The sequence below is a fragment of the Pseudoliparis swirei genome, chromosome 22 (assembly GCF_029220125.1).
Source record: "Pseudoliparis swirei isolate HS2019 ecotype Mariana Trench chromosome 22, NWPU_hadal_v1, whole genome shotgun sequence".
Lineage (NCBI taxonomy): Eukaryota > Metazoa > Chordata > Actinopteri > Perciformes > Liparidae > Pseudoliparis > Pseudoliparis swirei.
In genome coordinates this window covers 6,953,313-6,978,916 of record NC_079409.1, presented here as the reverse complement: position 1 = coordinate 6,978,916, position 25,604 = coordinate 6,953,313, and the positions used below count along the sequence as shown (strand labels likewise).

At 42.0% G+C, this 25,604-nt stretch overlaps 1 protein-coding gene across 6 annotated transcripts in view; it reads right to left on the bottom strand.

The window, feature by feature from the left end:
- Positions 1 to 25,604, bottom strand: part of myom3 (myomesin 3) — a 54,785-nt gene that overhangs the window by 28,317 nt on the left and 864 nt on the right. For 5 of the 6 annotated variants that reach the window (XR_008835372.1, XR_008835373.1, XM_056443548.1 and 2 more), the window contains exons 2-11: positions 23,207 to 23,329; positions 18,656 to 18,760; positions 11,128 to 11,275; positions 10,066 to 10,223; positions 8,880 to 8,972; positions 8,226 to 8,314; positions 5,840 to 5,884; positions 3,403 to 3,522; positions 3,158 to 3,319; positions 1,201 to 1,342 (exon numbers count right to left, since the gene is read on the bottom strand). Coding sequence is in view for 4 of the 6 variants with exons in the window: in XM_056443548.1 (XP_056299523.1) it covers positions 1,201 to 1,342; positions 3,158 to 3,319; positions 3,403 to 3,522; positions 5,840 to 5,884; positions 8,226 to 8,314; positions 8,880 to 8,972; positions 10,066 to 10,223; positions 11,128 to 11,275; positions 18,656 to 18,760; positions 23,207 to 23,313 (1,169 nt within the window). In the remaining 2 variants the exon portion in view is untranslated. The remainder of the gene's footprint in view (positions 1 to 1,200; positions 1,343 to 3,157; positions 3,320 to 3,402; positions 3,523 to 5,839; positions 5,885 to 8,225; positions 8,315 to 8,879; positions 8,973 to 10,065; positions 10,224 to 11,127; positions 11,276 to 18,655; positions 18,761 to 23,206; positions 23,330 to 25,604) is intronic. The other variant, XM_056443549.1, reaches the window with a different exon arrangement.

The window sequence follows — 25,604 nt, the reverse complement described above, 5'->3', positions numbered from 1 at the left end:
CTTTCACTCTGCTGTTCACATAGTGTTGAGGGGTATACATGACACTCATCATGGATACCATCCATCTCATGTGAACACTGCCAAATGGATACAACCACCAGCGGCATCTTTATCTGCCCTAATCTAATTTCCTCAATGGCAGCATGCATGTTCATGGATTTACTGTATGTCTTTTGGTGACTTGCAATACAGGACACAATCTAAAATAATACTTTTTATGGAGATTAAATCAGTGTGAGGTACATTTCCTCTGGCAATGGAAAATGAAATGCAGTCAAAAGACGTTTCATCAATACTCTAAATATGTGTTTCTATTGAAGTGCATGTGAAAAAGAAAAAAAACAGCCATATGTAATGAAAAACTGATTTTACATTTATTAGTTTATTATTATGAACTAACTGATACAAATATTTTAAAAAAAAAATAATAATAATATATTTGATATCTTGACAATCTGCTTTTCTAAATATGAAAAAAATATACAGATTATCAAACAAAGAACAATAATAAAGTTGCAAGGTAAAACCTTAAATCTGTTCATTCTGTCCACTTGTTGGTCACACCCAGCTCGTGAGTTCATTCTGTACACCTGTTGGTCACACCCACCTCGTCAACTAATTCTGTACACCTGTTGGTCACACCCACCTCGTTGCCTTATTATCCTGTTGGTTACACCCGCCTCATCAGTTCATTCTGTACACCTGTTGGTCAGACCCACCTCATCAGCTCTATTGCCCTCACCTGCCCACTCTGCTGCACCAACTCCATTCAGTATTTCCCAAATGTGTTCTGCTAGAATAAACTTCTGCTTTCAACCCCCCATTCATTGCATTTGGGTCCTTTCACCACCCGTTACAAAAATGTGATGCTTTTCATGTCAGCTCGAGCATTCATTGAGCACGATGTTCATACATTTTATACACCAAATGTTCATTTGGTTAATTGTCGGATTCATTTATCATAAATCTAATCATTAGTTGCTCATTATGATTAAATTGATGTGCTGACGCTTTGTAATTCATAACCGAGACGTCACAGAAGCTGACGCTGCGTGGTTTAAAGATGTTTTGTGCTGTTGAAAGTTTACAGTCACACTTTGTATTCAAAATCACGTGAGCGTTTGACAGCTTCACTACGAGCTCGCTAATCAAACTCCATTGTCAGAAGTGAAGAGAACCCCGATATACAGGCCCACTTACCTTTCCACATAATAACCCTCCACAGGCGAGGCTCCATCAGCACTGGGTGGCTGCCAGGTAAGGAAGACGTAGTCCTTGTTGACGTCGGTTACCTGGACCGCCAGAGGGGAAGCGGGGCCTCCCAGCGCTGCAGCTGACGCATCTGCCCGGATGAGAGGGAGAGAGTCAGTGAGAGAAGGAAGACTTCACACAGAAAATAAGCAAAGTGAAGAATCTAAACAAATAGGAGATGGATATGAAATGAAAATTGGCAAAAAGAAACGAGTGGCAGAGGGAAAAGTGATGAAAAACCTGGAAGGGAGGAACATGCTATCTTAAGGAGCTGTAGCTTATGGCTTCTACGTATTATTTGAAACGTGACGGCTAAGGCTGGAGGAAGTAACATATTAACATATGTTATTAACATATGTTACTCAACATACTCTATACAATCACAACCAGTGAGGCCGCAGAGAGAAGCCAGAACAATTAAATGAGATAATTATGCTCAGCGGATTGAGGAGCCTGCATGTGTTCCTGAACCTCTTCTTGAGGCTGGCAATAGATGCCTTTTTTCAACATGCCGACATCAAGCTCATCTCTTCCCTGTTTTTAATTCAAATCCTCACCCTCCCTTTACCTCCTTCCCTCTCGTTTGTTATTGCCTATTTGTAATGCACATGTGATGGATGGATGAATGAAGGAGAAAACCGCACAGGCAGGAAAGTTTGCTGATTCACTAATTAGTACCTCCAGCTCTTGTAAACAAGCTCCTTAATAAGAGAGAGAGGCCTGAGCCAAGGTTTTAAGGGAGCTTTGCATGAAGATTAATTTTACATTAAAGTGTCGGCTTAGTGTTTTGTGTGTGTGTGTGTGTTCGGGCGAGTGCGATTCGTACATATGCGCGCACCAAGTTCATGAATGATTCAGTGCACATTACACTGCGATTGTGGCTGTTACGGTGCAACATATACATGAGTAAGCACTGGTATTATATTGAAAGACGCCAAGCCTCTTTGAAAAGATGCAGAGATGCATTTTAAATGTTTGATGAGTCAAGTGGGGGCGGTTCTCTGGTTTTTTCTGCACGCGGCGAACAATGTAAGAGTGGAAATAGCAGCTTGTGAAGAAAATATAGTTTCACAGAACAACGTTAACAAGCCCGACAGCCGAACAGCTTGATTGATGGTGCAATTCCCCTGTATGAATCAGGGTAGCTTGCTGACAGGAAATGAAAGTAGACCTGAAATCTGATGAATGTAAAAAGCATTTTGAGTGACGGCGACAATCAAAACACCATGTATCCAGTTTGGGACAACACATGACGAGTCCCCCCACTAAAACACAGGTAATCTGGGATGCAGGCTCTGTGAGCTGAACTTGTGTTTACATTATTTTTGCGAAAACTATCATTTAGGTTGAAAATTGACACTTTACTCTCAACACTCTCAACATTTCATTGTGAAACGACATAATTGCACATTTTTTTATTAATTGCATGACATCGGATCAAAGAAACAGGAACAGGATTTGTTCAACCCTCCTGTTGCCTTCAAATGTACTAACATCTTTTACCCTTGGGGTCAATTTGACCCCAGCAATTTAAAAACTCCCGAAAATTATTTTAATTAATAGTGTTTCCCAAGTTTAAGTGTGAGGTACTTCATGTTTGTTTGTTGACTACCTAAATAGCCCTTTAAATATATAAAAAAGTTGATATTTCTGATATGTTTTACACAGTGAAAAACAGCCTGGGGTCAAATTGACCCCGAAGAACACCAATGCGTACAAAAAAACATATCATCATGTGAATTTGATGTTTTCCCAGTTGTCCCCAATAAATTAGGAAAAGTCCTGAAATATGAAGCAAAAATAATGATGTCAATCATTTTTTTAGAGACGTTAAACATTAAATGGGGTCAAATTGACCTCAAAGGTAATAGGAGGGTTAAAAAACACTTCCTTGTGGGTTCCTCACCTTCGACGTAGACAAAAGCACTGTGCTCCTGCATTTCATCCCAGCTCCGGAGTCGGGCGGTGTAAACGCCTTCGTGCTCCTTGTGTGCAGCCTTTAACGTGACGGAGGCCTTGTCGCCGGCTGTCTCGATGTCCACATTGCTCGACGAACACAGCTGGACGCCTAGAGAATGAAAAAAAACGGCGACTGACGAACCTCAAGCACGCATCTAGGTTGTGATTTGATTCACCTCGAAGGGCACCTACCATCTCTGAACCAGGTGACGTCCTGCCGGAAGGGCAGCAGAGCGGAGGTGAAGGTGCACTGCAGGGTGAGGCTGTCGCCCTCTGTCACCCATGTCGGGGGGAAGGTGGTGCCAAATTGGACTTCATGCCCACGATTGAAGGGGGAGAGGGGGTGACACGGTCAGAGATAAAAGGGAAAGATGAACGTGGAAAAGTAGAAAGACGAGAAGGAAGAGTCAATGTGAGGAAACGGTAGACGAATCAGGAAGGCAGAAGAAAAGGAAAAATAAATGATTGCGGATGATAAAGGAAGCGCAGAGAAGAAGTTTTCATCAATATGCATTTGCTTTCTCACTGGTGCTGGGCAAAGAAAACATAAATATTGAAATGTAGGTCGACTCCAGATATAGTCGCACTTATATTAAAAGTGCAAAGACGTCCTTTGGGCTGCTGCAAATGAAATAACCATGGCACGTAAGGAGGAGAGGAATCAGGGAGCAGAGGATGTGCAGTAGTTGTGAGCAGGTTTACAAATGTTTATTCCTGAAAATAACGACAACAAAGCTCACTCCATCGTGTCCCCAGCTTACGAAAGCTCGTCAAAAAAGCTCTCATGTCTCTGTATTGTGGTCTGTGCTCAGTTTTTTAAAAATTATTATCTGCAAGCTAGCAGTTACACACTCTATTCCTCTCAGTTTCTCTCACTAGTGGTAGAGAATGAAACTGAACAAAGCATCCTGGAGGGTCTTGAGCATTCAACTTGCATTCTCTCTCTTGGCCATCAGGGGGTGAATCCTCTTCTAGGAAAAAAGTCCGATTTTATTGAAGTCTGAGGAAAATCACACTAGTTCTCACTTAAATTAACATTGTAAACATGAGTTTATGGTCGCGATTGCCAGCGTGATGTTTATATCGTGATAATTGTGCTGTTTAGAGGGAACAGACCATAAAGCCGGGAATGCTTTAGGCCTCGACTTAGCCATAGCATCAATCCTCCGCAGTCCAAAAATGCTCAATTCCATTAAAAGGTTGAAAAAAACCATGATGCTGTGTAGCCTATATATATTAAGCAGATTATACTTTCCAACATGAATCACTCAGTAAAGAAAAGTTGAACCGTGGTGAATTCATCATAATCATCACTGCGCTAAGGGACGATTTGAATGATGGAAAATAAAGATCCAAGCGGTGTTTTTGTGATGAAGCACACACCTGTGATATTATGGACGACTATGCAGAACTAGATTATTATAAGAAACATGGCACACACTCTCAGACGCATTCCCTGCAGAATAGGATCTGATGAGACCTCGTGGCTCGCACATCTCTCACTTTCAGGTCGTATTGCTTCAGTGCTTCGAGGGAGAGGACGGCGGCAGAAGGAATCACTTTGACATCTTCAGCGTCTGTTGTCTCCTCCAGGAGACGCTTCGCTGTACTTTGTCTCTTTGCACTCTTGGACAATGCAGATGGGCATTGAGTATTATGGCTCAGCAAGTTTCTGTTTATAAGTCGGGCTGGACAATGGAGTGGAACCACATGGCGATGAAATCATATATTGAGATCTCATGATACTAAATTGCTGTTGTCTAAATTAATCACAAGTCATTTTCACAGAAAATCTGAAGGTCTTCCTCTTAGGAACAGCTAGCCTGATCCGACACTCAGCATGTGTGCAGGTACAGGATGATCCTCACACATGGTGGGGACTAATCTAGGTCAAAGAGAGCCACAGGCCAAAATAAGATGCTCCACGGCTTGGAGCAAAACGGAATAAATCTCCTGCTATCCCTGAAGTGATATATGCTGTCGCTTTTTTTGTGCTCATTTGCAAGCAAGTCTTTCGTTTCTCTGCAGCCACTGTAGCCTTGCATGCGTCCCGTGTTGCACGCATGCCCACACAGAAACACAAACAACTAGAATGGGCACTCGGTAGAGCGCATACCTTCGCATATCACAAGATTGGGCATTGAATTATGAACATTTTGGCATTAGTTGCATGCCAATTGGATAGAAATTGACCGTGCTATGGTAAAAAGAAGATGTTGACCTTTTCATGACCTTGACCTTTGACCCGATCGATCCCAAAATCTAATCAAATGGTCTCCGGATAATAACCAATCATCCCACCAAATTTCATGCGATTCGGTTTAATACTTTTTTAGTTATGCGAGTAACACGCATATAAATAAATAAATAAATAAATCTATGAATAAATAAATAAATAAATACACGGCGATCAAAACATAACCTTCCGCATTTTCAATGCGAAGGTAAACAACGTCAAATGCGCCGCTCCCTTTTAAAGGCATCCACATCTGTACCAGGAGGAGAGTGTTGCGTCACAGTCTTCAAAGCTATACCCTAAGCCCTCCCTCCACTCGCTCGTCCAGGTGGAGCGGAAATAACTTCAAAGGTGGACACTTTTTCATTAGGCCCTGCATGGCGTGAAACTCACCGGGGGTCCGCGAGCGCTCTGAACCCTCCACGGCTCCACGGTACGCTGCATCGGAGGGGCGGCGGAGCAGGACGGATTGGAGAGCGGCGGCCAAGGTCAGAGATGGAGACAGAAACAGAGATGTCGAGAAAACGAGACGCAGCAGATATATCCAACCTGGCAACGGCACATTTATGCAAGTCACATCGAATATTCCCTTTCAACCTGTTTTTGAACATCCGAAGTAAGCGTGTGAAATATAGATGACGAGGAGGAGACTTGAAGTGCATCATTAAAGCCCTGACCGTCTCAATGATCTACAGCATTAGGGAGCTTCACTGCCAGGCAGCGAGCAGCTCTTTAAAAGATGTAAAGAGAACTCATTAATGTAAATGCTTCTGACTCGATGCTGTAAGGCCACTTTGAGATGTTTGCCCATCAGTCACCACGACATCCACTGCCCTCTTTATAATTCATAACGCACGAGCTTTGCAATGAGATCCGTTCTTCTCATCATTTGAGTCGACTCTCATTCAAATGAAAGAAATTCTAACTAGAAATCATTCTCTTTGGGCTTACTTAGAAAATATCAAATACATCCCACCTGGGCCATGATAAGATTGGAGGTATTAGGAGGATGGGGATATCTGATACAATTAGGCAAAGCCTGTGTCAGCACCCTGGGGGCATTAATTAATGTCTGTGCAAAATTAAGGGGGAAAATGTAAATGCTCATGTAATAACCTGACCATTATTTGATTTCTGAGGTTCTTAAAATATAGATTTTTTGAAAAATGTGATTAGAAAATATAATTACATTTTGTAACTTAAATCCCATCACGTAAAATGTTCCTGATAATTCAATTTGATTATAAGAGTTGACAACTGACCTAGTAAGAGACCTCATGGCCTTAGCAATAGACCTCATGGCCTTAGCAATCAACCTCATGGCCTTGGCAATATACCTTATGGTCTTGGCAATAGACCTCATGGCCTTAGCAATAGACCTCATGATCTTGGCAATATACCTCATGGCCTTGGCAATATACCTCATGGCCTTGGCGATAGACCTCATGGCCTTGGCGATAGACCTCATGGCCTTGGCGATAGACCTCATGGCCTTGGCGATAGACCTCATGGCCTTAGCAATAGACCTCATGATCTTAGCAATATACCTCATGGCCTTGGCAATATACCTCATGGCCTTGGCAATAGACCTCATGGCCTTAGCAATAGACCTCATGGCCTTGGCAATAGACCTGATGGCCTTGGCAATAGACCTCATGGCCTTGGCAATAGACCTGATGGCCTTGGCAATAGACCTCATGGCCTTGGCGAGAGACCTCATGATCTTGGCAATAGACCTCATGGTCTGCAAGGGCAGGAAACCACTGACGGGTATCCTGGAGAGGGTCAACTCCAACACTAGCAGACTACGACTTGAGAGTAAGCTTCATTCATTAATTTTTAATGGCCGTTGGCATTTGGACCATGCTGTTGTTCTCAGTGCTGTTGAATTGTGAATGACAGCGAGTTGTATCACTCACACGCTGCCGTGGGCTCATTGTACATTCAGTCAGTGCTCTGGTTCGTCCAGTTCTTCCTTGCTGCACCTCGTCTCTAAACCTTTTCCTCTCAACGGTCTCTTGGTCCTCCTTATTTGTTACACTAAGATTGGACTGTCTTCGCACTGAGTTCGACATTTTTTATTTTATTTGGCTATAATGAGTAATAATAAGGTCCGTGTGTAAATATTTCTTTGTATGAAATTAAAAGTGACATTAAATTGACCTTTGTTAAAAAATTTGTTTTATTTCTTGATTATGTTATGTAGATTTAAAATATCAATATGTGCTGAAAAAAAATCTCAATTTGAACTTTTAATGTTATCCAGGTGTTTTCAATAAATATAAACTATTTAAAGAAATGCACAAAACGTGGCCAACACTTGGCCCAAAAGCTACTCGGTGTTAACTGTTTTTTTCTTCTTCTTGTGTATCCATTGATTTCACGAATATATATATAAATATATTCTTTATGACCTCAAATTTATTACTGTTTGTGTAAAAAAAGAAGGTCAAGCCTAAGCTTTGTTGTCTGTTTACGCTTGACAACGTGTCAAGCTTACATAACCCAAACACTAAGAGGCATTGCCATCAATATATTGAGTTTTTGAGTAGTGTGCCGGGAGTTTTGATGGACCAGCTGGTGCCAAGGGCTCAGTAATAAAGCTGACCAGCGTATGTTTTGAAAAACATCAATTTTCCTTCACTTTGGACTGGTTATATGTCCTTTTAATATCACTGATATTCACGTGACCAGTTTAGAGCCTGCGACAGAACTCTTGTAACCCATCGTAGTCTTATACGTCAGCAGGCTGGAGCTGATATGAAACAAAACTACTCACAGTTCACCACAAGTGTTCCAAATGTCCGAGCTTCACCCAGGGGACTCTTAGCTATCACTCTGTACTCGCCAGCATCATCAGGTGAGCACCTGAGGATATAAACCTATCTTTACCCACAGCTGGAATACAAGTATCTTAGCAGTAGTAGCAGTATTGTGATTGCTGTCAAATTAACCCCAAATACAACATGTGGTGCCTTACGATCAGAATTAATTTAATAGACTTTTCTTCATTCTTTGAAGTTAGTTAAGGAGTCATACTTACAATTTAGCATCGTCATTAATCTCTCAGTTTGACAGACATTTTTTTCTTATAACACCACATTTTCTGAAACTGTAGTTTCTTAAAGGAGCTGCATTTAGCCCTCTGAACAACAGACAGGGAAGTAATGTCTAGCTGAGCAGAGAGTGATGCCTACGGCACCGTTAACTAGAGACGTCGGCTCGCCGTCGACATGTTAAGAGCCGTTGAGAGGAATTACAATTGCTACCACTCTCGGATCTTGAACATTTGTAATTTTTAATTAAATTCTAAATTAATCAATAGCGAGGTCGTGCTATCCACACGCACGCCCCAGCTTACTCACCCGCTACATCACTCTCGTCCTGCTCAGAGATTTGCATCTTTAATTAGGGATTTGAGCGAGTGACCTACCTTCTGATCTCCAGTGAGTTAAGACCATACTTCTGTTGGAGACGGTAATTCCATGGCTGGTTTGACATCATCAGTGGCACACCGTCCTTAAACCTGAGGTAGGAAGTTAGAATTCAATCAAAGACAAAGTAAACAACGGGCTTCACTTATGTCACATGATCCTGCCCTCTGATCACTTATGCACGCCTTTTAACAAATCAAATGTTAGTGTGGCTGAATCCCTTTGATCTCCCATGCTGTCTTGTGCTGGGCACCGCTGAGGGCAGGCTTTTGCAGCTCATTGGGCTCGATGGGCCCCCGATGGGATGGCGAGACCCCCACCATCTTCCAGTCATCTTGATCTCAGCCTAGGTTCATGAATACTGAGCGCACGCTTCATCAGCCAGTCTCACAGCAGCTCGAGTATCAACGTCGACAGTGTGGAACGCTGCCTGAATTAACTCGGGTCATTTCATATTTATACAAAGGGCCATATTCAAGTCAGGGTTCGGAAATCTAGTGTCATGACCTGTTTTTTTGAAAGCATCTCGTGGACTTTGAGTCTTACTTTGTATTGCATCATTTGCATGTCCAGGTTATAACCTAACATACCGCCTTCCGTCTAACACTATTGCTCAAATGACCACATGACAAATTGACGAGTATTTCCATGTGTCACATCATGGATGAGACATGAATTAATAACACAATGCAGGACTGCAACTAGCTGTGTTTTCTATTTACGATAAAGTCTATAGAAGGTCAGAAAATGCTGTGATGTAAATTAGAATGTTCCGCATTTTGTTTTATTTGCTTGCCAGTCAAAAATGGAAATCTATTTAATTTGCAGTGATGTTAAACAAAAAAAGCAACATTTCACAATCAAGAAGTGATGAATTGATTACATGTAAATGTAGTTGTTGTAAATTAGATTTTTGTAGATTAACCGACTGATCGTGTCAGCTCCAACACAATGTTAAAGTAAGTGCACATTATTATTATACATCCATGTAGTGGTCCACTGAGAGCTATAACTTTGGTCCCTGACACTTGTTCTCCTCCAACTCTTTCCAAACCAAGTGAGAAACTAAATTGAAATGACACCGGTTCGCAGTGCGACCCGAGCAATAGACCGTACCAGAAACTGCTCCAGAAAAAAATCACGGTAGGCCAAAGGGGGTCTAAAAAAGAAAAGAGGAGCTCTTACCATGTGACCTTTGGAGGTGGACAGCCTTGGACGGTACAGGTGAGTGTGACCGTCATGCCCTCCCAGACAGTGTGAGCCCTCAGGGGGATTGGAAAGTCTGGGGCCTTCTGACGCAGACGCTCCAGGTACTCCAGGTGGTCAGATGCCTTGTTTTCTGCCTGCAGCACAGATGAAGCCAGGGAAATAATCTATTAATATATTTTGCAAATAAGAGGTCAAAGTAATGAAATGTACTGATTATATTATAAGTACATTATTATATATTTTTTTACTGCAAGCATTCCCTGCTTCTTGAGGCATGATAACAGAACAAGATAAACTAATACAAATCACAACAATAATGAATTAAACTGTAAATAGCCTGGATAATGTGATGCAGGAGAAACATTTTCCGAAACAATAAGTGAAAAATAAACATGTTTAGCTACCAATTACCAAAAGACAACAATATTAACGCAAATGGTAAATTAACTGAATTTAATTTGAACCTGTGATATATCAAAGTCGATTAAAACTAGGTCATTGATGCTGTGTTTGTTTTTTCAGCCCACCTTGAAGAAGTTCTAGACAGACTCACCTTGTTTGTATTTCATTTAGCGCAGAATGCAAAAAGTCATCAATTTAAGAAAAGTCTCCATTACATGTTTAATGTTTTCTAATATATGTGGACTTGCTCAAAGTTTTAATAGTTGCAATTACCAAACAGCATTATATTTTCCTATAAATGGACAGTTGGCTCACATATGATAAACCAGATGCATTCCTTCCGACAGATTATAGACGTGCAAGGAAATCATGACAACACTGTCCGATTGTGTGCGTCCACTAATTATGCAAAGTGCAAATTTAATTTTAGTTATTTAGATTATTATATTTAAATCACTACATATGACTGGGACCTAATATTCTGCAATATTTCTTTCTAATAAAATAGTTTGTCTGCCACAGTGAAACCAGCTAACTCCTAAAGTGTGATGTTGCATGGTTACGGTCATAATACAATACAACATAAATACTACAAGGCTGTCCTTGACCTTCATTAGACGAAAACTCGAGCTTCACCTGCTTGCGGATGGCCATTGTGTCGACGCGTCGGCGCAGAGCCCGCTGGTTCCTGCTCACGTCCAGCTGCACCTTCTCAGCCTCGTTCCCAAACATGGTCCACTTGTCTCTGTGATACTCTTCAGCAAGCGTTTCCTGCAGGATTTCCCTGGTGGAGCACAGCACACATTTCTTTCAAATATATTCAAATGCAGAACATATAGATTGTTGAAGACTCGTTATAAAATGTACACTACCGTTCAAAAGTTTGGGGTCATCAAGACAATTTCTTGTCTTCCATGAAAACTCACTTTTATTTATCAAATGAATTGAAAATTGAATAGAAAATATAGTCAAGACATTGACAAGGTTAGAAATAATGATTAATATTTGAAGTATTAACTTTGTTCTTCAAACTTCAAGCTCAAAGGAAGGCCAGTTGTATAGCTTATATCACCAGCATAACTGTTTTCAGCTGTGCTAACATAATTGCACAAGGGTTTTCTAATCAGATATTAGTCTTCTCAGGCGATTAGCAAACACAATGTACCATTAGAACACTGGAGTGATAGTTGATGGAAATGGGCCTCTATACACCTGTGGAGATATTTCATTAGAAACCAGACGGTTCAACCTAGAATAGTCATTTACCACATTAACAATATATAGTGTGTATTTTTGATTAAGGTTATCTTTATTGAAAAAACAGTGCTTTTCTTTGAAAAATAAAGACATTTCTAAGTGACCCCAAACATTTGAACAGTAGTGTACAACACCGCAACTTTCAAATGACCAATTCACAATACCGATGAACAATTGTAAATATGTTTTGCAAACCACTCGAGTTTTGAGGTTTCTGCTCGAAATAACATACCTAAACTAAAAAGTGTTTCGCTCTGCAACCACAAAGGTTTTTGAATAATGTCGGTGTTATAATAAAAGACAATGTGATCTTTTGTTCAGATGTGTAAATATTAGTATATGTGTTACTGGTAAAGAGTAAATAAAGATCTAACACAGCAACAAAAGAGGTTTGCCTCGTAAAAAAAAGCACTTTCAGGATGAATATCTCTTGGAAGGATGGACAGCAAAGGCCTAAATATGCACATTTGATATTTCCAGCTGCACACACATATTTCCAACCAAGGTAAGTAATTTGCCTCATCTGAACATTTTGAATAGGTCGTCAAAGCAATTCAGCCCTCCATCAGAGGAGGTGATGAGTAAAAGCAGTTCAGACAAAGACTGGCACTCTGTTTGAAACCACATGAAAACAACAGCAACGTTCACATTGATTTTGCCTCGTAAACGTTTCTTTTCATCTCAGTCCATTTGCACACACGTGCTATTTTTATGGCATTTGGCACTTTGCTGTTTGAAAGGCTCGGCGATGAGGTCGTGGTTCTGCTGCTCCATTTAAACCTACGTGTCAAAAAAATAACGTCCCACGGCTGATTCACAATACTGTGAAGAGACGTGTTGCCGGTATTCTAAAAATCTCTCGCGTGACGACGTGTGCCTCTCCAAGACTCCGTCAAGTGTGGACCCTTCAAATTGTTGCTGTGTGAACCTGAACTCTGAGCTCATTGTGAAGGCTTTCAAACCGAACCAAAAGAAGGCCCTCCGGTCATCTTTTGTACGTGAACGGTACGTTGTGGATGTGAATACCAAATAGCTTATGTACACATATTCTTTTGTGTACATCCACATGCATGGACGATTAAATGTACTCCAACATGCACAATCATGAATTTTCCCTCCTTTTTTAAATGCAGCGTTTTATCATTCTCGAGGGGGGAGGAACCATCTTTTGATTGACGGCCCCCTGGGATTAATTATTCTAACACGTACTACACACACACACACACACACACATACACACACACATACACATGCACGACAAACAGCAGAAATACGAAGCTAAGCTTTGATGGCCACTAGTGCATTAATGGCCCAACAATAATTCAATGAAATGCCCAAACAGCACGAATAAATATGCAAACTAGAATGGGCACTCGGTAGAGCGCATACCTTCGCATATCACAAGATTGGGCATTGAATTATGAACATTTTGGCATTAGTTGCATGCCAATTGGATACAAATTGACCGTGCTATGGTAAAAAGAAGATTTTGACCTTTCCATGACCTTGACCTTTGAACCGATTGATCCCAAAATCTAATCAAATGGTCCCCGGATAATAACCAATCATCCCACCAAATTTCATGCGATTCGGTTTAATACTTTTTGAGTTAGGCGAATAACACGCATACAAATAAATACGCGGCGATCAAAACATAACCTTCCGCATTTTCAATGCGAAGGTAATAAAGATGTGCATGCGTAGATGCATATGCAGACAACGCGCACACTCGCCCTCCAAGGCGTTTGGAAAGATGGTTTTGAGTTTTCATTGTTTATTAAAGTATCGGCCTGACAGTATTTCTAATCTCTTTGGGCTCGGAGATTTTAAGCCTAGAGGGAATGAACCAGTGCAACACACAACGTCAGTGTGTAAGAGAGGTCTTATGGCTTAATTATTGCTCCAAATGGGAATTAGAATGTTGCTTATTGCTGCGAACAACAGCAAACACCTCCTGCCGAGGAAAACCCGGCCTTTGTGGGTCAGCTGCATCATTTACATGTTGGAGATGAAAAGGGGAGAAACCGTTATGCGAGTCAAATGGAAATGTGCAGCAATTGGAGCCACACTTGCCAACACACACAAAGATCGAGCGCATTCATTCACACACAAATCAAAACAAATGTCATGCTCCGGCATCTTTCAACGCTCGGGCCCTTCCAGAAATTGCGGCGCCAATCCCCCGAAAGCTTTCAACATCATCCTTCCGTCCTTCCTCTCTCATCCTGGGAGGAGTCAATCACATCCAGCATTACTAGGTTTCCAGCCTGCATCCTAAAAATATCCACCCTCGCCATCTTCCTCTAAGCGCTTCTGAGAGGGGGGGGGTGGGGTGATTGACGATGAGACGGAGGGCGGTGGTGGTGGCGGTGGCTGGGGAGAGGGCACCTAAGGAGATGCCAAGTTGGCAGGGCCGCATCGCCGCAGCTGAGGCTCATCACTTTCCATGTGTTTTGTCTTTCAAGAGGGTGAGATAAGATTGCACCCTCAATGACTCCCCCCCCCTCCCCCTTCTCACTCTCCCTCCTTGACAGCTCTATATTCTAGCATCACCCATCTTCTTCTTCTTCTTCAATACTCATTGGGACCTTCATCCGTCCATCTAATTAGTGTTGCCAGCCAGAGATTCCTGACGAGATTATTATTATTATCTATTTATTCTTAGCGTTGATAAAGAAGTCTACATACGTGAGAGATGTCAACTTATTTTTGACACAGCAAGTTAATATCTGGACAGATTAGAGAGCTAAGCCTACCGAATGTGAGAGGGCTGTTGAGAGAACCATTGCAGATGGGCTACGGGACCCCCAGAAGAACAGGGGTCATACCTTCCTATTCTGGGGACCTATTTTTAGATATGTGACCACCTCTTCATGGCAGCTGAGAGGTAATCCTGTCCTCGCTACATGATCATAAGACACATGGAAAGTAAATGACGGCTCATCCGTGTCATCGACAAAATCCTCTCAGGTTCTGATTCACTAATAAGTTAAATACTTTCTGTTCTGGCAGGAAATGATCTCCAGCTTCCAACCACGCGCTCACTTCTCTCTAGTGTCTGGCACCTTTATCTGTCAACCCGTTACTAAACATATCATTTATATATCCTGGTTTATCAAATGTTTTTTAGAGTTTGATGTTTTTCATTAAGTTGATCGGCTTTCATTTTTTCAAGGGCTACAGCTAATCAGTATTTAATTATCCATCAATATGCTACTTATTTATTTATTATAACTGATCTATTCATGCATTTGGTCTGTAAAAACATCCGAAATATGAAATGTTGAACATCTTTTTGTGAGGCTCCTTCCTCTTCCCCATCAATTCGAAAAAAACAAAGCTTCCCACTGTGACTCAGTAGTCCCGGTTTACTGACATCTGCGAGGCAGCAAATGATGGCAGAAGTCCCCAGCTGGCCTTTTACAGACAGATTAATGTCAAGAACTTGCCCGGATATCCGATGTTCATCGAGACCCTCTGTTGGAATATGAGCTCATGTGCAGCCAACGGCTTGCAGGGCAAAGCTCCAGTGAAACTTCACCCGCTCCACTTTCTCACATAAAGTGGAGAGGGAGCATGTGGTGGTGAAGACTACTGATGGAGAGGCAGGATGCCATGACCAGCACTTCACATTATTCAGGAAGGAAGTCTGCTGGAGAAATGTGGAGTCTCTCTTACAGTCCGAGCAATGAGAGGAAGATAGTTTTTATTGCATTATTACAAGATGTACAGCTTATGCATTGTATTTATTAGATACAAAATACTTGTCGTGGCCATTTGTCCAAATAACTCAAATAAAACTATAAATCAAATTGCCACTGACGCACTGTAAAGAATATATATTATAGTTTAGCATAGCTTAGTATTGTTTGCATATAGATTATGTGTAAGTTGGAAAACACTGAATGGAAGTTAAAATCTCCAGCGGAGCACTCTGGTGTCTGAGCTGATCTAAAGAAAGATAACAGTGACACCTAAGGAATTTTGATGTAAACCCCCCTCTGCACTGCACTCATCCAAGAAGATGACTAGAGAAAGAGCTCATTGTATTCATTGTTTAGAAAGAGCAATCACAGTCCTTACCTCGTCGGGAGGATAGATAACGAAGGGTCCAGATGGGGCCATTATTCTCCTTTTAGACACTTTAAGCCCTCACTGTCTCTCCTCACTGACCCCCCCCTTCACCGATCCCCCTCACACGCACACACTCACACGTGGGAAGAAGCCCCCCCCCCGGTGTGTGGACGACCTTCGGAGAAGATCCAGGCCTCATCCCTGAAGAGATAAGGCCCGAAGGGAGTCTTCTTACAAGAGAGGGACTATTAAATCAACTATCTCCCCTTCCCACACCTTTTCACAACATGTGCTCTCATTGGCGGCCCACGAAGAACCAATGAATGAGCGACAGCGATGGAGGCAGAGGAACAAGAACCAATGAGGAGACACCATCCTCTTTACCTCCTGACCAATCAGAACTGGTCATGATGATTATTTAAACCGTTGCGCCCTCTGCTAAGGCGCCTCTCTCTGGTCTGAATACTCTAGGTACCAGCCGGAGGGGGGTCCATGCATGATGTCTACTTGTATCCTGATTTCTGAATAAAACGCTTATAGATATAACGTAGAAGTCTACCGCTCTTTCTTCCAGTGAGTGTCGTCCAGGTGTGGTGTGTCGCTGTCCAACTCCAACAGCACTGTGTTTTTTTTGTTTTGTTGACGCAGCCAAAAAAAGTAATGTCCATTTCCGTATGTCATTATTCTTATAATTTATTTACTAAACAAACAGCTTTCCGTGTGCTGGTAAAAAACGATAGGTCACCCCAGTGCATGCTGGTCCTGAAGCGACCCACACCTACATATAACCACAGGTGCCCAGAGTTACCCAATCAGTGAACCAATCCTACAAGGCTACAACTAAATATATTATTTAAACAACAATCACAATGTACTAAACTAAAACTATCATAAGAAAAAAGCTATTCTAACATATCAAAATATAACCTAAACTAGAATGGGCACTCGGTAGAGCGCATACCTTCACATATCACAAGATTGGGCATTGAATTATGAACATTTTGGCATTAGTTGCATGCCAATTGAATATTAATTGACCGCGCTATGGTAAAAAGAAGATGTTGACCTTTTCATGACCTTGACCATCACCTTTGACCCGATCGATCCCAAAATCTAATCAAATGGTTCCCGGATAATAACCAATCATCCCACCAAATTTCATGCGATTCGGTTTAATACTTTTTTACTTATGCGAATAACACGCATACAAATAAATAAATAAATACACGGCGATCAAAACATTACCTTCCGCATTTTCAATGCGAAGGTAATAAGCAATGAATAATCAATATTACTTTACAATAAAAATACAAAAGTCAAAATAAATAGCTCCAACAATACTTATGATGCAAATGTGTTGCCTAGAAGGAAAAACAGCTGGGGGTAACCAACAACAGATGTCTTAACCCTTGTGTTGCCTTCGGGTCATTTTGACCCGAATCAATATTACACCCTCCCCCCGCCTTTGGGTCATTTTGACCCGATTCAATGTTTCACCCTCCTGTTACCTTTATATTTACTAACATATTTTACCCTTTGGGTTCAATTTGACGCCAGCAATTAAAACCTCCAGAAAATTATTAGAATTAATATTGTTTTCCAAGTTTAAGTGTGAGGCACTTTATGTTTGTTTGTTGACTACCGAAAGAACACCGACATTAAATATTGAATGGGGTCAAATTAATCCTAAGGCGGGGGGAGGGTGTAATATTGATTCGGGTCAAAATGACCCTAAGGCAACACAAGGGTTAAGTATTGTGCATTTTAATGTATTGGTAGCAGGTACAAATAAAGTTGATATTTTCTTTAAATTTTGACCTGCTAAAACATTTCTGCTGCATTATAAATATAAGTATCAGATGGGGCCCAGTATCCCCAGATTCACCTTTATTCTCCCATAAGCGAGAGGCCTAACATTTGCCTGCATACTATCGCCCATGATTATGATGATCCTTTAGCATAGACTAAGAAGCCCATACTTTATATAGCGGTCTCAGTAGGCCGCGCACCATGGAGGCCGCGGTATATCGAATAAGGCCGCGTGAACTCCAGACGTGAACTGGTTTGAGCCCACCGATCTATCCCAAGAAGCAACGCGTGTAGAAGTGGCTCCGGATTGGCTGAATTCCTTTCAACGACTCAACGTCATAGTTAGCTTTGACATGAGTAAATAACTAGCAAAATGGCTGCGCCCTGAAGCGTTCACGGACTCGGAATGTTGACAAAGAAATGTAAATCCTTGGGCTATGCGTGACTTGTTGACAATAGCGGCGGGGTAAATATGATTTATTTGATGCGCCGAATGGATGTAGCACGTTGTTGTTTTGCACTACAGGTACCCTTTAAAGGACCATATTACCATCATATTAGTCTCGTTAAAGGAGCTGTAGGTAGCTTTGTAGCGTGAGCGCCGTTAGCTTTGAGCCGCTGCCGACCACGATGAAAACTGTAGAGGGAATATAAAAGAGTTCCCAATCTGGCATCGTGCCCGTCTTTAGGGTGACTGATACTGAGACGCAAGACATTTGTCAACCCTCCGAGATTTCTCCATGCCGCACACACTCTGGTATCCGCCCCCCTTTAACTTCTCATGGTGTGCGACTCCATCGTCTGCTTTATGGCAACGTGAACATGTTCATAATTAATGCATCAATGTGATGTGAAACAGACACCCGTGCCTGATTATTTAACACTTGAACAATTTCTGAATTGATGCTCCGGTATAATTACACACGATAGTGGAGGCTTTTTATTCACATCAACCACCCCTCCGAGTCTCGTTCATAAACAACCGAAACATCTGCCATGTATTTAGCTGGATCTTATATCTCACCATGTCCTGTGGCGGGGGAAGTTGTCCATGTCCAGGATCTCCTTGACGGACATCAGGTCAGCGGGGATGATGGGATAGAAATCAGAGTAGGAAGCATCTTCATCACTGTTAGGGTTGGATCATGAAAAAATGAAGCAGAGCCTGATTAACACACTTTATCTTGCACATCATCAAATGACACAGGTGACAGATAAAGAAAAAAGAGAATTCCTCTTGTCATCCTTTACAGTTATGTATCCTGTTGATGGAAAGGTGTTCATATTAGCATGCCTGTTCCTTTTGTCATGGTGTACGGCACATTATCCAATCTCAAGTTCATCACACCATTATTCTCGCCTCTGCCACTAGAAAGCAGCAGCGGTTCTCCTTTTCTCTGTGTGAACCGCGGAGGTGGCCCAACATCAGAGAGCCCGGCTTAATGTCGGCAAACATCATATACACACACGAGGGCTCGTTTAAATCGAGCTCTCCAGGAATTCTGTTTGAAACTGCAAACCATTATCTAACTTTTTGTATTCCTTTTTTTTCGCCGTCTCTTTCTGTTGCGAATAGCGTCAACATTGACAAACCAACATCGAACAGAGCAACGTAAACTGTCAAGAAAGGAGAATCCATGAGCGACACAACCCACTTCAAAGTAGCCTACAATGTCAACATCGTGTTTCCACTCGTACCCTCGGCGGCCTGTGGCTCATGGGTAAGCCGCCGACGGTCGTTCATTGTGTGGCGCGCCAGATGGAGACGCTGCAGTTTTCCCCCCCAAAAATATGTCTTACAATGGAATTGAAAGATTCTGATGTGCATGTGTTGTAATTTCCACCGTTTTCTCCTGACAAACAAGAGATGAGAGCGCTAGAAGAAGGCATCCGGCACGATGGCCCCGCTTGGGGACCGACTTGTGTCACACAGCTGCTGGGCATTAACTGTGTGTAGTCTCTGGAGCGCACTGTGCAACATTTTTTTTGGGAATACTTTAAAGTTATGCATCTGATTGATCTTCAAGCCGCTTGGCGTGGGCGGGGTGCAAAGCCTAATCCAGCTGCTCGAGCGGGGCGCGGAGTGAGCTGCTTTCTGGTGAGTGAGACATGTGACGGCCGCCATCAGCTGCTTCGGCTGCGCTTGGTGTTCCTCTTTTACTCGCTGGAGTACGACCACACGTGCTATTGTCTACGGGGAGCTTCTATAATCAGGAGGAGCGGGAGCTGTTGATGTGCACACACACATTGAAATCATGAAAACGTGGCGTTTATGAGCCGACGGGTTTTGGATGTGAGCCAACAGGTCGCTCACGGTACAAAGGCAATTTGAACTGTTCCGCGCCATCGTGCAATTATTGGCAACGTTCCTTTTTTTTTTTTTTAAACCCACAATGTGTCCGTGTCAACTGGTGGTCGAGCCGGGTTGTGTTCCGAGCCGATGATCTGCAACACAAACGGAACATGACGAAGCGAACGCACGCGGCGGACGCTGCAGACACGTGCGCTGTGACGTGGTTTCTAACTCTAAAGCGCTGACAGCTGCGGCCTCGTTCTGCAGGACCTTTAAATTAGTCTCTTCATCATCGTCACGCACACACACACACATAGACAACAGGCCCACGCGTGTAAGACAATACGAACTCTCCATTTAGAGCACCAACAATAAACTGAGCTTATCTATGTGCACCCCCATAAACAGGAGAGGGGGATTTATTGTTCTCGAAAAAGGTCACTTGAGGCAATGAAAGGCATTTTTGTAACAAGAGAGGCAATAATTTCTGCTCTCCCCTTAATCCACGGATGGCTTTTGCTCTCTTAACAAGAGTTAACCACAGGGAGAGGGTATTTTAACTTGTGTTATTAATAGATCTACGTTTACAGCAAGCTTAACCCTTGTGTTGCCTTAGGGTCATTTTGACCCGATTCAATGTTTCACCCTCCTGTTACCTTTATATTTACTAACATATTTTACCCTTTGGGTTCAATTTGACGCCAGCAATTAAAACCTCCAGAAAATTATTAGAATTAATATTGTTTTCCAAGTTTAAGTGTGAGGCACTTTATGTTTGTTTGTTGACTACCGAAAGAACACCGACATTAAACATTGAATGGGGTCAAATTAATCCTAAAGCGGGGGGAGGGTGTAATATTGATTCGGGTCAAAATGACCCTAAGGCAACACAAGGGTTAAGGGTCTAATGTTGAGGTAAAGTATACACTGCAGGGCAACACCGCTGCATTGAAGGATAAATACAAAAATTAAAATCTCAAAGTTGCCATACCTGTATACAGTATAATACTACACAACCCCCAACTACTGTTGCTGTTAACCTCTAAGCCTCAGGCATTACTTTCAACCCACCACTTTACAAATGGCAATGCAAATTGATGCAACTTCTCGTTTTTTTGTTTGTTACCTGGGAAATTTCCCCATTTCACAACATCCAGAGGACGACTTCTGCTTTTGCAGTCTTATTTTTCTCTTTGCCTTTTGTTTAGGTTCCCTTTGAGTGTTTGAGAGAGGCTCAGGCTGTTGAATAATGGAGCGCAGAGCTCAGGGCCGGGCAGTATCGCTCAAGTAAAGCCCACAGATATACACACACAGGGACAGGGACATGCACACACATGTGCACTCACGCAAACAAACAAGCCTGGGTTGATGTTGTTGCTGTGAGCAGGAGAATGGAAGTTCTGCTTTAGTGTTTTAGAAACAACAGGCTTCCTCAAAATATTAACTGAGCGTAATGAAGAATGAGGAAAAGCTCCGAGAGGCACTGGACGATCTGCCCTCATTGTTGTATTCACGTCAACAACCTGTACCTACAGTCTTGAACCTGTTGCTCAAACGAGATCTGAACTTATTGGGCAAAACCGACCCAGAGGCCACTTTGTTCAATCTAACATGAAGATAGATTTAAGTGTCCTCCCACTGAGGATGTTCTAGTTTAAATAGAGGGATGCACTTTAAAATCATCTGAACTGAGCTTGATAGGATAATTGCTTCTTTTTTTGTGCATAATCTGGGAGCACTGGGGTACTTGCTCTGTGAATTTGATTTATTTTAGTTCTCTTCTCCCTTTTGTGTCTATCGTCACAGTGAGAGAGGGGAAGAGACACAGGTATCTTAGTGTGATGGAAAAAAAGCATTTTACATTATTGATATTTTACATATTAAAGCTGGCCTGGTCAGAGGCTTGAACAGCAGCCAATGTGACACTATAAGAAACACAATACCTCTCGGGTGAAACTCATCTGGAGGTTCATTTAGTCCCTGTCCTGGAGGTCAATCGTCATTGAATTGTAGAAGTTCAAATTTGTTTAAGAACACTTTAAGAATGTTTTGTCTTTATTTGCTTAAAAAAATTAGGTTCAAAGTCCATTCTTCACCTTGAAATGGTCAACTGTCATGAATGAGGTCTGAGCGTCATGTCTCAGACGTCACTTCAGGAAAAAGTGGAGCCAGTTCATGGAACACATAAGGAAGCTAATGCCGCTCCCTGTTTCTTATTTTAATCTGTCAAGCCATTGTTTTATCCCTTTATTTTGAGAGCTGTTGTGTCTTTCACATGTTTGCTCGGTTGCAGTCCTGTTTGCTGCTGCTCATATTTGTCTTTCAAGCTGCGCTGGTTGACTGGAACACCTCCTGTTTACTGGAATAGACACTTAAGATAATATTCATGGTACAGTAACGCTGCTTTGCATAAAGTCACTGAACTGCAACCGTACGCAAAGTTGTCTTCATTTATTCAATGGCCAGCTCCACTGAGTAGTGTGTGTGTGTGTGTGTGTGTGTGTGTGTGTTTGTTTGTATCTTTACTGATAAGAAACATGCAGAAAACTCTGCATTATAAAATGTCAGGTTAAGTGCAGAGAAACACTGAAATATAACATTGTGTGATTGTAAATACAGTATGTGAAAGTGTCTGCTCTGATCAATCAGGTCAACTTTGAGCAACAAAATATGAATCATATGTACTTAATTTAATAGTTTTAAAAGTATGTATGGGTGGTAAAAATAGACGAGCCTATGTCCTCTTGCATTGCTGTTAATCTATCTCCAATAAAACGTCCAAACTGTAGCTGTCATGGGAAGCCCAGAGTTTTAATATTGTTTTCTTTTATTAAAGTTACACAGGGTGTTGCTTAAAAGATAATGCAGGCATATTGTATATTTCCACTTCTGTAAAAACATCTTATTAGTGAACACTTTTTAAGTTTGCACTGTTAGCCCGTTAGCTACAAGCAGCCGGCTCAGGCGCTGCCGTGTTAAGAGGCAATCAAAATGCTTTCATCTCATGTTGGTTTGAAACTATCTTCACCTCAAGCAGCTGCAACGGTAAATACTGCTGATGCATCACTATTGAACATCTGATAATGCCTGAATAATATATAAGCGAGGGGAAAAACTATTAATTGTATTCATACATTGTGTTGATAATACTGCTGTACTTTTACTTAAATAATGTTTTCTTTCTCATGCAGAGTATTTCTTATTGTCGCGGTACTTTCACTGAAGTAAATGGTCTGAAAACCTCGACTGCCACCACTGAAGTCAGGAGAGCACTTTTTGCACCTGGAAGTGAAGGTCCTCTTCTTGATCTGGGACGACAGCTGCATGCTGTGAGACATCTGGGACGACTGCTCCTCCTGCTCCCGCTGCATCACCATCTTGGTGTCCATGGTAACCAAATGGCACCTGTGGAGAGAGAGCTGAGGCTAGGAGATGCAGGGGGATGAGAGTCAATGGGACTCAGTCAGACACTAAAGGCGAGGGAGCCAACTCAATGCTGTAAGTTTCATTTGGCAATTCATTCTCATGAGCTGCCAAATGAAAGTCCATTTTAAACACTTAGTCACTTTAGTCTTGGCAAGAGACGACTATCTTTATTGTGCTTTCTATTGATATGGGGCTTTATAGTAACATTTATATTCATTTGCTCAGTTGCGGTAGTGCAGGATTGTGAATCAGTCTCCAGCCTCGTGACGGTGGTCAAAGTGGATGCAAAATATTCACTGTGCCATTTATCTCTTGAATAGGTCAAAAGATAAGTCTCTTTAGATGTGCTGAAGTGTCTTGGGACGAGCAACCCAAAGACCGGACAGGACAGAGTGCTACTAATAACATTATGTGTCTGATTTACTATCTGCTGAAAGTACATCCTGGATCATGCATCACCCTTATGTCATCCTCCTGTCTTCCATTTTCTAAAGAGCATGAATGCAGAAAACCTGAAATTCGGCGCTTTAAAAATCAGCAACTTTTGATTACTTTGATGATTCTTTAATCCGCAGTTTGACTTCACGATGAATTGTTTACGGGTCGGCCGTTAACATGTCAGAAACCGATACAAAAAGGCAGCCCAAGGTGTTTTGTCCAAGCCCCCAGTCCCACACTTTCTTTTACAGAAGACCACAAAAAAGAGCGAATGTCATTTTTTTTGCCATCAGTAATATTTGGGCTAGAGTTTACGGTGTATGCTTTTGCGTCAATTGACTTATCGAGTCGTAATGTGATTTACTTACACTACCGTTCAAAAGTTTGGGATCACTTAGAAATGACTTTCTTTTTCAAAGAAAAGCTCTGTTTTTTCAATAAAGATAACATTAAATTAATCAGAAATACCCTCTCTACATTGTTAATGTGGTAAATGACTATTCTAGGTGGAAACGTCTGGTTTCTAATGAAATATCTCCAGAGGTGTATAGAGGCCCATTTCCATCAACTATCACTCCAGTGTTCTAATGGTACATTGTGTTTGCTAATCGCCTTAGAAGACTAATGGATGATTAGAAAACCCTTGTGCAATTATGTTAGCACAGCTGAAAACAGTTATGCTGGTGATATAAGCTATACAACTGGCCTTCCTTTGAGCTTGAAGTTTGTAGAACAAAATTAATACTTCAAATATTAATCATTATTTCTAACCTTGTCAATGTCTTGACTATATTTTATATTCATTTGATAAATAAAAGTGTGATTTTTCATGGAAGACACAAAATTGTCTGGGTGATCCCAAACTTTTGAACGGTAGTGTATATGTGAGCAGTGAAAAAGGCCTTTGTTGCAGCTATTCTGGAATGAAATATATGCACGTCATATACATTTTCTCCCATTGGAGTCCAGTGTGGTATTAGCTGGGTGTGTTTTTGTCCCGTGTTACATGAATCACCCCTTTGTGGGCCGCTGAGCCGCTAATAATTCATCAGCCGTGGTCCGCCACGCTGCTGCCCTCGCCCTGCCCGTCATTAATCACGCGGCTGCTCTGGGGAAGTGAATGCAGAACGTACCCAACAAACAAAATCAGTTTGTGCCTGAGTGATAGCTTCATTCACCCGCTCCCAGACGCAACCCCGCCCCCCCCCCCCCCCCCCCCGGTGTTAGCGCCATAAACAAAGCGTAATGTGTTTATTTCTTCTCGTGTCCCTCAATTACATCATGGAAAAGCGCAGCGAGCTCGCTAACAGGCTAACAGACGACTGGCGATTCCCATGTGGCTTTTTTCTGTCGTGGTTCACCGTCGTGCAAGCTGAGCGGTTTGTTTGAACAGCGTTGATGGCAGGTCGACCTCTGGCACATTAACATTGATCAGCCTCCATGGGTCGGCCTGAATCCTGGGCCCCCGGAGGGAGCAGAAGGCGAAGCGGTGCTCTTTTCTACACTCGGGGCAGTTTTCAGTCTCGGGAGTCGGGAGTGAACTGAAAGCTCAGTTTCCAGATCCCTCATAATAAAAATGTACGAAAATAAAACTATCAACGGCTGATCAAGAGCACGAATGATTTCATATTTTACTTGAAGAGGAAGGTCGCTGTATGAACACGATCAGGAACCTTCTGTTTGCCATCCCCAGAGAGTAAATGAAAGGTACATCCACGAGGGCGAGACCAATAAGAAGTTAAACCAGCTGGAGAAGCGAGCAAAGACTCGAGAGAAACAACCAGAGAATAGAATCCTTTGTGATAACACAAAGAAA